General features: G+C 41.5%; 1 protein-coding gene across 1 annotated transcript in view; it reads right to left on the minus strand.

Annotated features, from left to right (window-relative positions):
* The window catches only part of WNK2 (WNK lysine deficient protein kinase 2), a 141,899-nt gene that overhangs the window by 68,512 nt on the left and 59,787 nt on the right, over positions 1-13,600 (minus strand). Inside the window, exons 5-6 of the mRNA XM_084839976.1 lie at positions 11,227-11,384; positions 2,378-2,466 (exon numbers count right to left, since the gene is read on the minus strand). Coding sequence (XP_084696102.1) covers positions 2,378-2,466; positions 11,227-11,384 — 247 coding nt within the window. The remainder of the gene's footprint in view (positions 1-2,377; positions 2,467-11,226; positions 11,385-13,600) is intronic.

Here is a 13,600-nt window from a genome sequence, read left to right on the forward strand (position 1 = left end):
GTGTGCTGGTGCATGTAGCCTGTCCGTTCCTGCTTGGCTTTTCCCAGCAGTGAGAGTGGATAAACTAATAAAAATCAAAAGTGTAGCATATTGTCTGACTGGGGATTCCTGGCTTGTTGAGCCCCTTACAAGCCATGGTCACAAATCATGGTTTGTTTGCACCAGCACACAGCTCATTCATGGTAAGTCAGGAGTTTCCAGAATTCGGGCATACCACTACATACCAACACAGCCCAAGGAGACAACTGATATATTTAAAGAAAGTAACCTGGGGCAGAAATCTACTAGTTCTTTCCAGGCTCTAACAGATGTACATGGAACATTTGAAAAACTGCACTTTTAGGTTAAAAATATAAGCCCTTCTGGATCGGGCCAAGGGTCCATCTAACGCAGCATCCTGTTTCCAACAGTGTCCAGGCAGATGGAAGCCCACAAGAAGAATATGAAGGCAACAGCCCATTCTCATGGGTTGTTTCCCAGCAACTGAGATTCAGAGCTGCATTTGCTCAGAACACGGAAGTTCCATTAAGTTATCATGGCTCATACAAACTGATAGAACTATATTCCATGATTCTGTCTAATATCCTTTAAAAAATAAGGATATTATTATTTCCTTATAATAAGTATAATAAGTCTAAGGATCTAATTACATAAGTTATGGCACAATCCTATGCATGTTTAGTCAGAAAAGGGTCCTACAACTCCCAGCATTCCCCAGCCAGTGAAGTTGATTTATACTCTACCTTTCTATACAGAGACACACAAGGTGAAGAACAGCATAAAATCCAAAATTCAAAAAAAAGTAACAAAATATATAATAAAACCCATTGAAACAAGCCATTTACATGCAAAAAGACTGCAGACAAGATATACAATAGCTAAGCAATTCAGTTAGACACCAGCCAAAATAGAAGAAAAAAGAAAACCAGCAAGCAGAGTCCCAGATGAACCTCCTAGGGCAAGGAATCCCTTGACCTGGACTCAACCAAATAGAAGGCCTGTTTCTATGAAACATATCTTAGATAAAGCAAGACATGCAAAAAGGCTTTCCAGGAGATTCTGGTCCCAACCCATTTAAGGCTTTAAAGGTAATAACCAGCATGTTGAATTGATCCCAGAAACTGGTAACAAATACAACTGAGGCAATAGAGGAGTCCCATGATCCAGAGGAATAGCACTGATCAGATTTTTTTGCTGCAGCATTTCTAACCAGCTGCAGTTTCTAGATGCTTTTCAAGGCCAGTCCCATATGGAGTCCCAACGTGAGCCAAACAAGAGAGAACTAAGGCATGCGTATATCACCATAGCCAGATTTGCTTTCTCTAGGAACAGGTACACTTTTAGGTGTACCAGCCTAAGATAGGCAATGGCACTCCCAGCTACAGCCACCACCTGCATGTCTGTCAGTACAGCTGAGTCAAGGAGCACCTCATTTGCAACCCTGATTTTTAAGAGAGAGCGCAACCCAGTCCAAAACAGGCAATAACCCTATTTCTTGATTGGCATTCTGACCAAGAGCATCTCTGTCTTGTCTGGATTTGTTAGCCTACATCAACCTTCTCCAATCTGGTGCCCTCCAGATGTGTTGGACTACAACTCCCACAATCCTGAGGCTGCTGGCTGAGGACTGTGGGAGTTGTCATCCAACAAATCTGAAGGGCACCAGGTTTGACAAGGCTGGCCTATGTCCAGTCTTTCACTGAGCCCAGACATTAGTTCAGTACCACCACAGCCTCCCTAAAATTTGATGAAAAAGATAGAGCTGGGTGCAATCCCCAAATGATTACCCCAAGCAGTTTCATGTAGATGTTAAACAGCACAGGACTTGAGATAGAACCTTGTGAGACACCATAGTAAGCCAATGGCCCATAGATAGCTTCTATCCCAAAATCAGCCAGAAACCATACTGAAGGGGATCCATGTAATTATTTTCATCCAGGGAAATCTGTAGGAAAACCCTAATGCTGGGCTGGGCAACATATGGCCCACAGGCCACATACAGCCCCCACAGCCCCCTGCTGGGGCAACCACTAACCGACCACCCCCTGTGCCCCCCGTAATTAAAAAAAATTCTGTAGCCACTACGGAGTGCCTAAAGGGTTCAATTTAGCTTGAAAACAAGCTAAATTTAACCACTGTAGGGGCTTATAGGGCTATGGAGTAGTTTGCCTTTGGGGCGGGGGTGCTCTATGGCATCCCGCACTGGGGCTCCAGGGGGTAAAAATGGCCCCCAGACCTCCAGAAGTGCATTGACTTAATCCAGATGCTTCCCAGTTCTTGTCAGTCTCCCCCACTGGAAGTCAGCTTAAAATTTCTTCAGCAATTTTAATGATTTTTTTTTAAAAAAAATAATAGAAATGTACTATTTGAAACAAACCTCTCTTCTTTATTTTTGCAAATGCACTCTCCAATTATCTCCTTTATTTCGGGGTCAGTAACTTTATCAAAACTTGCTGGTTTGACACCCTGCAAGGGGGGAAAAAAAGACATAATAAGCTTCTCTGAAATCCTCATCCTAAACAGGTCTATTCATAATAGATTTGGGTGCAATGGGACTGAATTACAGGTAAGCCTGCTTAGGACTGCTGTGTAATATCTGCTGAAATCAAGCTAAAGCCATTTGGCCCCTTATGGCAGAAAATTTGGTGTTTGATCTATAGCTCTGTAGGTGGCTCAATGAATACAAATTAGCTTCTCTACTCACTGCAGTGTCAGGGATATTTATATGAGATCTTCTTAAATCAGCATATGTTTATACATAATGCCTTGGATTTATAGGAGATGCCTGGATTCCTGGGAGTTGTTCAAATCCAAAATAAATTCCAGAGGTTAGTCTACTGCAGCAAAAACAGCATAATTTGTGGCGCCTTTATTCTGGCATAAACATTTGTGGACTATAATCCACTGCATCTGATGAATTGAACTATAGTCCATGAAAGCTTATGCCAGAATAAATTTGTTAGGCTTTACGGTGCCACAAGACTCTTTGTTGTTTCGGATCCAAAAAGTGTCCTAACACTTTGGGCCAGTCATAGACTCTCAGCCCAACCTACTTCACAAGGTTGTTGTTGCAAGGATAAAATGGAGAGGAGGATTATGTATGCTGCCTTGGGTTACTTGGAGGAAAAAAGGCAGGATATAAATGAAATAAATAATAAATAAATAATGGAAGGAGTCTTCAATTAAAGAAGGGTAGCTTTGGATCCAACCATCTCCCCTGGATCCAAGCCAACGTTAAAATATAGCAGCTTAGGAAATCAGATCATAGGGTTATGCACATCCTCCCGCTGTTCCACTCAGCCTAGGTTTAGCATTGTGAGTCTGTCACTGCCACAGGTAAAAATGAATCTGGATATGTTCCTGAACTCATGTTGAGAATCTTGATTAAAGTCGGGTAAGCATGTGAGTGGGAGAGGTGGGTTGTCAGGCCTCAGCAAAGTCAGGTGTCAGGGTCATCAGTTTCTGGACAGTGGGAACTGTCCATCTGTACAAGAGGGCCAGAAGCGGCTGTGTGATTCAAGACAGACAATGCTTTCCAGAGCACCAAAATAGGATCAGAGGCGTATGTTCAACGTCAGGCAGAGGTCAAGATCCAAGACAGCAAGGAAAAGGGTGCAGGAGCTTGGCAAAGTCATTAAGCTAGAAAGAAGTGGCTCAGATTGAGGGCCAAATCACACTTTACATTAAGTACATATTGTGCAGCTGCAGCCTCTACTTTTTATTTACTTTGAAGTAAATACATGGGCCCCCAATCCAGATTGCAACCATGGCACATAGGGATGGGGCAGGGGGTGTTAATCCTTGTCTCCCCAGCTGCTTGTCTCCTGATATCCCCCTCTCTACATGGCAGTTAAAAATGAAAAAAGCTTCAATTTGTGTCAATGGAATGGTTTTTCAGTCATTTTTTAACTGCCACATGCTTGAGAATGGGAGTTTGTTGGGAAAGGAAAGATTAAACATTCCCTCCCTAAATGTGATTATCCCAGTTTGGATTAAGTGCACAACATGTACTTAGCACAACATGTAGTTTGACCCTAAACAGCTAGCTCTGAGGCCAAGGCCAAGGCTTGATATGGTCTGATGTGCGGCAGTTAGCCCTTTAGGTCAGCTGAATGGATGCTCAAGGCGGGCTGGTACTGCAGCTTGGGTAGTACCCTTGAAGCTCAAAGCTCAGGTTTTCAGAAGGAACAGAGCAGGAGCTAAGTCATGGGAACCTGGCTGCTGGGAGGCCCAGTCTGGCTTTAATAAAGCCAGGAGAAGAGCATGCATGATCCTGCAGTACACATACACCCCATCCCTAAATCCTGGTTACATTGTATATGGGCCTGAGAAAAGTATAGAGCATCATTATAGATGAAGAATACCTTCTTAAGAGGTACTTCACAGATTCAGAAGTACCCTTAAAACAGAAGATTGCTCTCATGTACATGAGAAAAGTTGAAATGTGTTAAAAGAATTTTCAGTTAAAAAAAAACTTTAGCAAATTGGCTACAATTAACTTAGTCTTACCTGTTTTCATAATGTTTTAATTATTTTGCTGTGTCCTAATTGAGCTTGCTTTAATTGAGCTTGCTTTAAAATCAGATATAACTATTGTAAAAAAAAATACTGCCTGCCATCTTTGCCCACAAAGTTCTCACGATAACAACACACATATAACCCTAGCTAGATGGCTATTGAGTATTCCGAGAAAAATGTACATTAAAAAAGAACACTGAACTAAAAGTTAGCTCTATGTAAGGTAGTCCTCATTTCAAGCTGCATTCCTCATACAAAGCATTATGAAAAGTCTTGGGAAGAAATTATTTCCCCCTGCTGTGTATTTCCTGTCAACAAAGTGGGACTAAGTCCAGACAAGACACAGGTACTATTGGTGGGTAGTTCATCCACCTGGGTGAGTGGTCTTTGATCCATTCTGGAAGGAGGTGAACTCCCCCTAAAGGTTTGCAGTTTCAGGGTGCTTGATCCAGGCTTGTCATTAAAGCCTCAAGTGTGGTTAGAAGCACCTTTTATCAGCTCTGGCTGATATGCCAGCTGTAATCAGACCTGGGTTGAGATAGCTAGCTAACAGTTACCTATGCTCTGATAATCTCCTCTTTATACTATTGCAATGCATTGTATATGCGAATCAGAGCTGTGCACAAATGGCCTCTCAAAATTCTCCAGCCTATTTGTGGGCAGACAAATTGGGGGGACAACTTCTCCTAGGGGAGGATAAATTCTCCAACAGTTTCTCAGAGATAGGGCTTGCTATTGGCAGGGGTTGTAGCACAGGTTCTTTCTTTTTTCCTTAGGGTTTTTGGTTTATTGCACTGCTTCTGTAGATGGCAACAGCATCAACTGTGTTGAGGCTTCTACTCTTCTGAGGTGGAATTTTGCATTTCTTTTGGTGGTCTTTTTGAGCTTCCCTAATCCCTGCAAGGTGGCTGAGGGCGCTGTGTGTGTTTCCTCTCCCTGTTACACATCTTTCCATTGCTCTGCAGCCTCCCAGGCCACCTGCACTTTCTGAACTGACAAACCCCATGGGAGGAATTTCCTCATAATGTCTTCCTAATTATGGCTTTAACTGAAGCACAGGAAGCCAAGGAGGCTACAGGCTGCCACAGAGTTTACTGTACAATTACAGAGAAGACACTCATGCACACTCTTTAGCCACCTCATAAGGTAAGCTTACTTACTTACCAAACCCAACCCATGAGAATTTCTCTGAAATTTCTCCTCCTCTGAATTTCTTTTTGAAAGCAATTTCTTTTCTATTAAACTGCATAAGAATGGTCGAAAAAAATGTGGGAGAAATTTTCAGCACAGCACTAGTGTGGATGCCTTTAAAAATGGACTAGAACTGAGGCCCAAAACTTTCTGGACCTGTGGGCACATTTGGGAATTTGAGAAACTCCTGTGGGTGCCACCACAAAATAGTTTCCATGGACGATGTAGCTAGTCACATAATGGCTGCCATGGGGGCCTGGATAGTCAAAAGAGATGGGAGGAGAAATAGCAAGGCTAGAGGGTGGGAGTAGAGAGAAAGACCAAGATACAGGTGAGTGGGAGAGAAAGAGCAAGGCTAGGAGCTAGGAAGAGAGAGAAAGAAGAAGGATGGGGAAGAGAGAGAGCAAAGGCTAGAGGCTGGGAGCGGAGAGGTAGAGAGAACAAAGTGGAAAGGTCTATGTGGATGGAAGAAGATTGGATGCGGCCAGCAAGCAACTCTTTCCTTCTCAGAACAACTGATCTGAGATCAGCTGCAGATTCAGGAACAGGAAGGAAAACCTGGTGTCCTAACATTTTTCAAGTTTTTATTTAAAATACTTTTTTGATGGGGCAGAGAGTGGAAAGCTTCACAGGCATTGTCGGATGTCCCCATGGGCACCATGTTGGGGACCCTTTGACTAGAATCTGCAATTGGGTACCAAAAAGGGCCAACTACTAACGGGGACTAAGCATTTGATTATATTACCCTTGTGCTTTATCATGTGCACTGGCTTCCAGTCTGTTTCCAGGTCCAATTTAAAGTGTTGGTTTTAACTTTTAGAGCCCTTAACGCAGAGGAGGGCAACCACTTTTGGTCCAGGGGCTGGATTAGCCCTCTGGACCAAGCCAGTAGGCCAGGTGATGTCAAGGGGTTGGGGCTCCATCCCCCAGACCCGTTCCTCCTATGATGTTATCCACCCTGCCCCCACCCACTTAAAATAAATCTCAATTCAGAGGGAGGCATGGAGGTCCATGCTTCTTTCTTCACGGAGAAAGGGACTCACCCAGGGTTTGCAGGAGCTACAAGCCCTGGCTGAGCTGAGCTGCTGCTTCCTGCCCTGCTCTTATCCCAATCAGGGTATGAGTGCTGCAGGAAGGGACTCAGCCAGGGATTCCCCTTTTCTCTGCATGGAGAATATATATTTATAGCTGTAGCTACAAAAATAGCAGCTTGGCAGGCCAAGCTGTGTTATTTATGACAGATTTATATGTGACAGACAGAGAAACCCTTCTAGAGCAGGCATTGTTGAATTTAGGGGCTAGCAATCCAGTTCTATGGTCTAGCATTTTTAACCATTTGTCCATTCATCCATACAGAATCTGGAGCTTTGGAGTGAGGTTCCACCAATATGCTGATGATGTTCAGCCCTATTGCTCTGTGTCACCTGGCACCAAGGAAGCCCTTGAAGGTTACCTGGACCGAATAATGGGCTAGATGAGAGTGCACAAACTGAGATTAAATCCAGACAAGATGGAGATACGGTTGGTCAGTAGAAACTCTGGCTCTGGGATTGGGGTTCAACCTATTCTGGAAAGGGTTGCACTCCACCTGAAAGGTCAGGCTTGGAGCTTAGAAGTGCTCCTTGATCCTACGCTTTCCCTGGTTTCCAGGTGGCAGCAGTGTCAAAGACTGTGTTTGCACAACTACATTTCACCCACCATCTGCGACCATTCCTGAAGCAGCCTGATCTGGAAACATGATCTATGCCTTGGTTATGACACAGTTAGACTATTCCAATGTACTCTATTGGGGGCTACCCTTGAAGAGCATCTGGAACCTTCAGTTTAAGCAACATGTGGTGGCTAGGCCATTGACCAGCACACAGCATCAAGATCATGTAATTTCAGTACTGAAAGATCTGCACTGGTTGCCGATCATTTTTTTGAGTTCAATTCAAAGTGTTGGTTTTAACCCTTAATAGCCTATCTAAGGGATCACCTATGTCATTATAAACCTGTCCAGTTATTAAGATCTGCAGGAGAAGCCCCTTTGAGGTTTTATTGCTGTTTTTTATGTTTTAGTGGTATTATTATTGTTTTATTTTGACTTGTTGTATACCACCTTGGTGACTTCTGTGGAAAGGCAGTGTAGAAATATTAATAAAAAAATAATACTGAGAGGCCAGTTGAAAGAACATTCTCTTAGGCTAGGGGTTAGAACTTGAATATTAAAATAAGAGCATCCCACTGAGCATCCTGAAGAGAGAAAAAAATCTTAGGCTTCCAACATATACTCGAAGCACCCATATTAGGGTTCTACTTTAGGGGCAATTCTCCTGGAGTCTGTGTCACTGATTCATAACCAGAATTATTTTTTTTTTCTTATATAGGCACACCACCATACAAGCACATCTTACTTTTCATCACTAGCAGTGCAATGCATGTCTATTCAGAAAAGAGACCTGCTGTGTTAAATGTGTCCCACTGAGTTCCATGTAAGTGGGTATAGCACTGCAGCCTAAATTTTCTTCTAAAACATCTTAGTCAGAGTGGATATATCATTCCCCCCTTACCAGTTGGTCCATTAATTCTGAACCCTGTGTCATAATCTAGAAAATCTTTCCATTTTTGATCTTTTTAAATATTGCAAGGATATGTCGTTTTCCAGTGCTTCAGGAGTGCATCAGCTCAGGATCTCTGAGCTACTGTGAACAATTTAGAGCTGAACACTTAAATCAATTTAATTGGTAGATTGGTCAATTAGAGCCTTAGTGGGGGAGGCAATTTTAATCAGTAAAGATGAGTGCTAAGATCACACTTTTGGAGGGATATTTTAAGCCCTTTGCATTAGTGTAATATGGAATGAAAAAGAAAAAATAGCTTCCTCCTAGCAATGAGTGATAACTTAAAATCTAATAATTTCTTCACTATCACAAGAAGACACCTACATTTAGCTTTATATGACATGCAAAAGTTAATTAATCAGTCAAAAGGCAGGTAATTAATGAACTATTTTTAGTTTATTTTTAATTGGCTGACAGTATATAAAAAGTTGACTGCCACATCAAATTTCCCTACCATTCTAGTTCCTTGGATCAATATTCTCAATGTCCTAATTAACTATTTTTAGTAGTTCAGGAAGTATTAGAATTCAGATAATGTTCTACACTTAAATTTCTACATTCTATGAGTTTAATAACAAAATAGTTATTTCTTGTGACAATAGCAATTTGTACGTATAATTCAACATGATTAGTGAGAAGTATTGCTAGTGCCTTGTGCATTCTCCTGCTAACCCAATATGCAAGCAAGATATGAAACTGCATATACGGCTCTGATAATCAGGCTGGGTAAGGAATATCATATCACATGACTTTTTACTAAACAGATTGACTTTACCAAACTTCTACATTTCTTCATCAAAGGAACATTCATATCTACATTCAGGGTTTGGAGCACTAAATTTTCCACTGTGAATAGACTTAGAACGCAGTTACTTGAAGCTCTGAAAGCATACTTTGTTTCATGCAGATTAAATCACTTAATGAAAGAATCTATTCTAGGTTATTTACAATGGGCATTAATAAGAATCTGGTGTAACTGTAAGAAAATAATGCTGACACAATGTATGCAACAAGGCAAAGATTTTGTCATATGACAGAGAAATACAAATGACAGTGGTTAGAATGTACATAGTGCGGTTTTCCTAAGAGCTCAGGGCAACGTCCAACATTCTGTGAATGGACTTCCGTTTATGCAGCAAGACTTTCCCTCCCTCTTTTCCCCGCTACAGCTCTGCACATGCCTCTAATCCTCTGGAGCAGATTTAAGGGATACATAGAGGGAAGGAAGAATCCGTTCCACTACTGGTGTCCATTTCACTAGTAGATGGACACTGTTGGATTTCACTTTAATAGTATTAGAATTTCACATTACTTTGCTTCCTTAATCTGTACAACAGCTCTGTAAGATAGAAAAATGTATTATGATTGTATTACAGAGAAAAGCTGATTCTAACACCCAAACTAGATAATAGTTGGCATACAGTGGAGGCTGTTGGCTCTGATTTCTGTGGGGCTGTGAATGCATTCTGGGTTTCAGTCAGAACTCTAAAGGATCTATCCAAGGTGCTGAACTCATTTTAGAGATAGGGTTCATCACTTTGGATAGCTCCCTTAGAGTTCCGACTTTAACCCAGAATGGATTCACAGCCTCACTGAAATCAGAGCCACCATTGCATACACATATAGTCACTTAATGTATTTTTTAAATGAAAAGCAGCTGCAAGGGTTTGCAAATTTGATAATAAGGGCATCGGAGAGCTAAGGAGTACTTAATCCTTTGCCCTTGGGCCTTTTCTGATCAAAATCCCCCCCCCCAAGCTTTTGCACCCATGATGAAAAGATAGTTATTTACTATGCTATGCCGAAGCTTCCAAAATCAGGTGATCTGCGGCAACTGTGAACTGGACACAAACTGAAGCAAACAATTGTTTCAGCATATACTGAGTTACAATATCTTGAAACCCAGCATTTATTCTGCCATTTGAAAAGATGTGTAAATTTGCCTTCAAGTAGATTTCAGTTTTTCACTCACTGGAAACTGCACTGATTCCATAACAGCCATTTTTATTATCAGTTTATATTTGCTTTAAGCACAGCCATATAATCTATATTCACCATTTTATCTGCTCATACAACAGTACAGTATATTCATGGCATGAATACTTCCTTTATCTTAATTTGTATGTAAAACAAGTACAAAGCCCAGTGTAGTGCATATAAGAATCCTAGTAGATCCTGTTCCATGTCACTGTTTCCCATGTCACTGTTTATTTGCCCAGAAAGGATATAATGAAGTGAATCCAGAGTAAATTAAATGGGACATCATGACTTAAGTCCTGCTAAAATCAGTGGAACTGAAGTGCAACTAACTTACTCTTGATCCAACCTGTTCAACTTTGATGTGAGCTGTGCCCAAGTTCAATTTTTTTTTTTTTACTTTGGTTTCCTGTTCACCAAGATAAAACAAAAACAACCCATGTTCCCTGAATTTACTTTCTAGCAGTGACAGCTGGTGTTAATTGTACTGGTGGAGCAAAGGGTAGGACAGCCAGTGGGAGAAGGAGCTACCCAGGTGTAATGGGTGGAGCTAATGGTAACAGGCAGGACCAGGGGCAAAAGCAGGTGGGGAAACTCTCTCTCTCTCTCTCTTTCTCTCTCTCTCTCTCTCTCTCTCGTGGGAGGAGTCTGGGGAAGGGAGGGGAGCAGAAAGAAGGGAGGTTCTGGAAAGTATGTCACTGTCACATACTCCACCCTTAATAAGAAATCACCTCTGCATGCCAGTAACTATGAAAACTTAAATAGGACACTGATAATTTCAGCAATAACATGACATTAGGGTATTAAGGCTTTTCTTAACAATTTATTTAAGTTATATATGCTTTTTGTATTATATACAAATGCTTAAAGAGTTAACAATCAGAAACACACCACAAATTAAAGAAGAAAGTGACCATATTAAGAACAACCCACTTACACAGGTTACTTTCCTGTAAATTTGAGCAGCATTCTGGCATTCTGAATATGGATATTCTGAGGTAGCCATTTCCAACATACACATTCCAAAAGCATATACATCCACTGATTCATCATAGTGCTCTTCATACATTTCTGGAGCCATAAATTCTGGAGTACCTGAATAGTAATAAAAAAAATGGCTTAGGAAACTGACTTGTGTGCACAGAGCATCCTCAAGTCCTTTGCTTCTATTTTTACAAATATCACAGTTGCATGCTAGAATGATAAATCTGAATGAGAACATCCTATGTAGGAATGTGTGAAAACAAAAGGAAGCTCTGCATTTTAAGTTGAAGTTAATAACATAGAGAATCATGAATACTGGGTTGGATCCAAAGATAACATTTTGCATGCAGAAGAGAACTTTCAGTAACAGAAGGGCTGTTTACCCTACTGCTACAGAGTTGCATGAGAAAAGCGACACTAAAATCTGAAGATATTCCCCGGCTTGCACAGCTACACAAGCAAAAGCATGAGAACTGCTGTAGAACCTATCTATTATAACATTGTACAAACTCTTGCTCAAATTCTTGTATAAGTGTTTGCAGAACACTGGTAGTGGCCATTTGCCTTCCACCTGTGGTGCTTTGGATACAACCTACTATATTTCACTTGTATGCTTGTATTTCACTTTTTAGAAACATGATATATTCTTATTCATTTATTTACTTCATTTGTTAAATTTCTATACCACCCAATAGCCAAAGCTCTCTGGGTGGTTTACGGAGATTAAAACCCTAGAAATACACAATATAAGACAACATACAAAAGTATTAAAAAAAAAATCAACAGTAATATTTCATTACATTTGTGCTCCAAGGGCCTGAACATGTCATTTTAGCACAACTTGTGAGTACGTGAGTACATGCTCCTTTTCACATGACTGGTAAGCACCTCAAGTCCAGGGAGACCTTGTTTCTTCACAAGAGATCATAACAAATTTCCACATGCCCTTCTCTGTGCCTCACGCTCCCAATCCCAGCTGCTCTAAGGCACAAGGCAGCTCTGTTCAGGCTTTTACTGGCCTGGCTTTTACTTCCTGAGAAGCTGCAGCTGTGCCCAACCCAAACTCAGGATCTTTTGTCAGTGGACCTCACTCCACTGTATATTCATAAGGGATATGATTTAGGTCATACCTGAATGGTTTAGTGGTTTTCCCTACGTTCTTCAATTTAAGCCAAAATTTTGCAAGAAGCAGCTCATGATCTGAGCCACAGTCAGCTCCAGGTCTTGTTTTTACTAACTGTATAGAGCTTCTCCATCTTTGGCTGCAAAGGACATAATCAATCTGATTTCGATATTGACCATCTGGTGACGTCCATGTGTAGAGTCACCTCTTGTGCTATTGGAAAAGAGTGTTTGCTATCATCGGCGTGTTCTCTTGGCAAAACTCTATTAGCCTTTGTCCTGCTTCATTTTGTACACCAAGGCCATGCTTGCCTGTTATCCCGGTGATTTCTTGACTTCCTACTTTAGCATTCCAATCCCCTATGATGAAGAGGACATCTTGTTTTGGTGTTAGTTCTAGAAGGTGTTGTAGGTCTTCATAGAACCGATCAACCACAGCTTCTTCGGCCTCACTGGTTGGGGCATAGACTTGAATTACTGTGATGTTGAATGGTTTACCTTGGATTCGTACTGAGGTCATTCTATCGTTTTTGAGATTGTACCCCAGTACTGCTTTTCCCACCCTTTTGTTGACTATGAGTGCTACTCCATTTCTTCTAAGGGATTCTTGTCCACAGTAGTAGATATAATGGTCACCTGCATTAAATTCGCCCATGCTTGTCCATTTGAGTTCGCTGATTCCCAAGATGTCAATATTCAATCATGCCATCTCATGTTTGACCACCTCCAGCTTACCTTGATTCATTGATCTTACATTCCAAGTTCCTAAATAATATTGTTGTTTATAGCATCGGACTTTCTTTTCACCACCAGACACATCCACAGCTGAGTGTCCTTTCAGCTTTGGCCCAGCCACTTCACTCTTTCTGGCGCTACTTGGAAATTCCCTCTGCTCTTCCCCAGTAGCATATTGGACCCCTTCCGACCTGAGGGGCTCATCTTCCGGCGTCATATCTTTTAGCCTTGTGATACGTTCCATGGGGTTTTCTTGGCAAGAATACTGGAGTGGGTTGCCATTTCCTTCTCCAGTGGACCACATTTTGTCAGAACTCTCTGCCATGACCTGTCCATCTTGGGTGGCCCTGCATGGCATAGCTTATGGCTTCACTGAGTTACGCAAGCCCCTTCGCCACAACAAGGCAGTGATCCATGAAGGGGATATTTTACTATACCGAAGCCTAATAGTATAGCCAATGCACTACACT

This window comes from Heloderma suspectum, chromosome 2 (genome assembly GCF_057233095.1).
Source record: "Heloderma suspectum isolate Gila_16-S chromosome 2, 16-S_ref, whole genome shotgun sequence".
Taxonomy (NCBI): Eukaryota; Metazoa; Chordata; class Lepidosauria; order Squamata; family Helodermatidae; genus Heloderma; species Heloderma suspectum.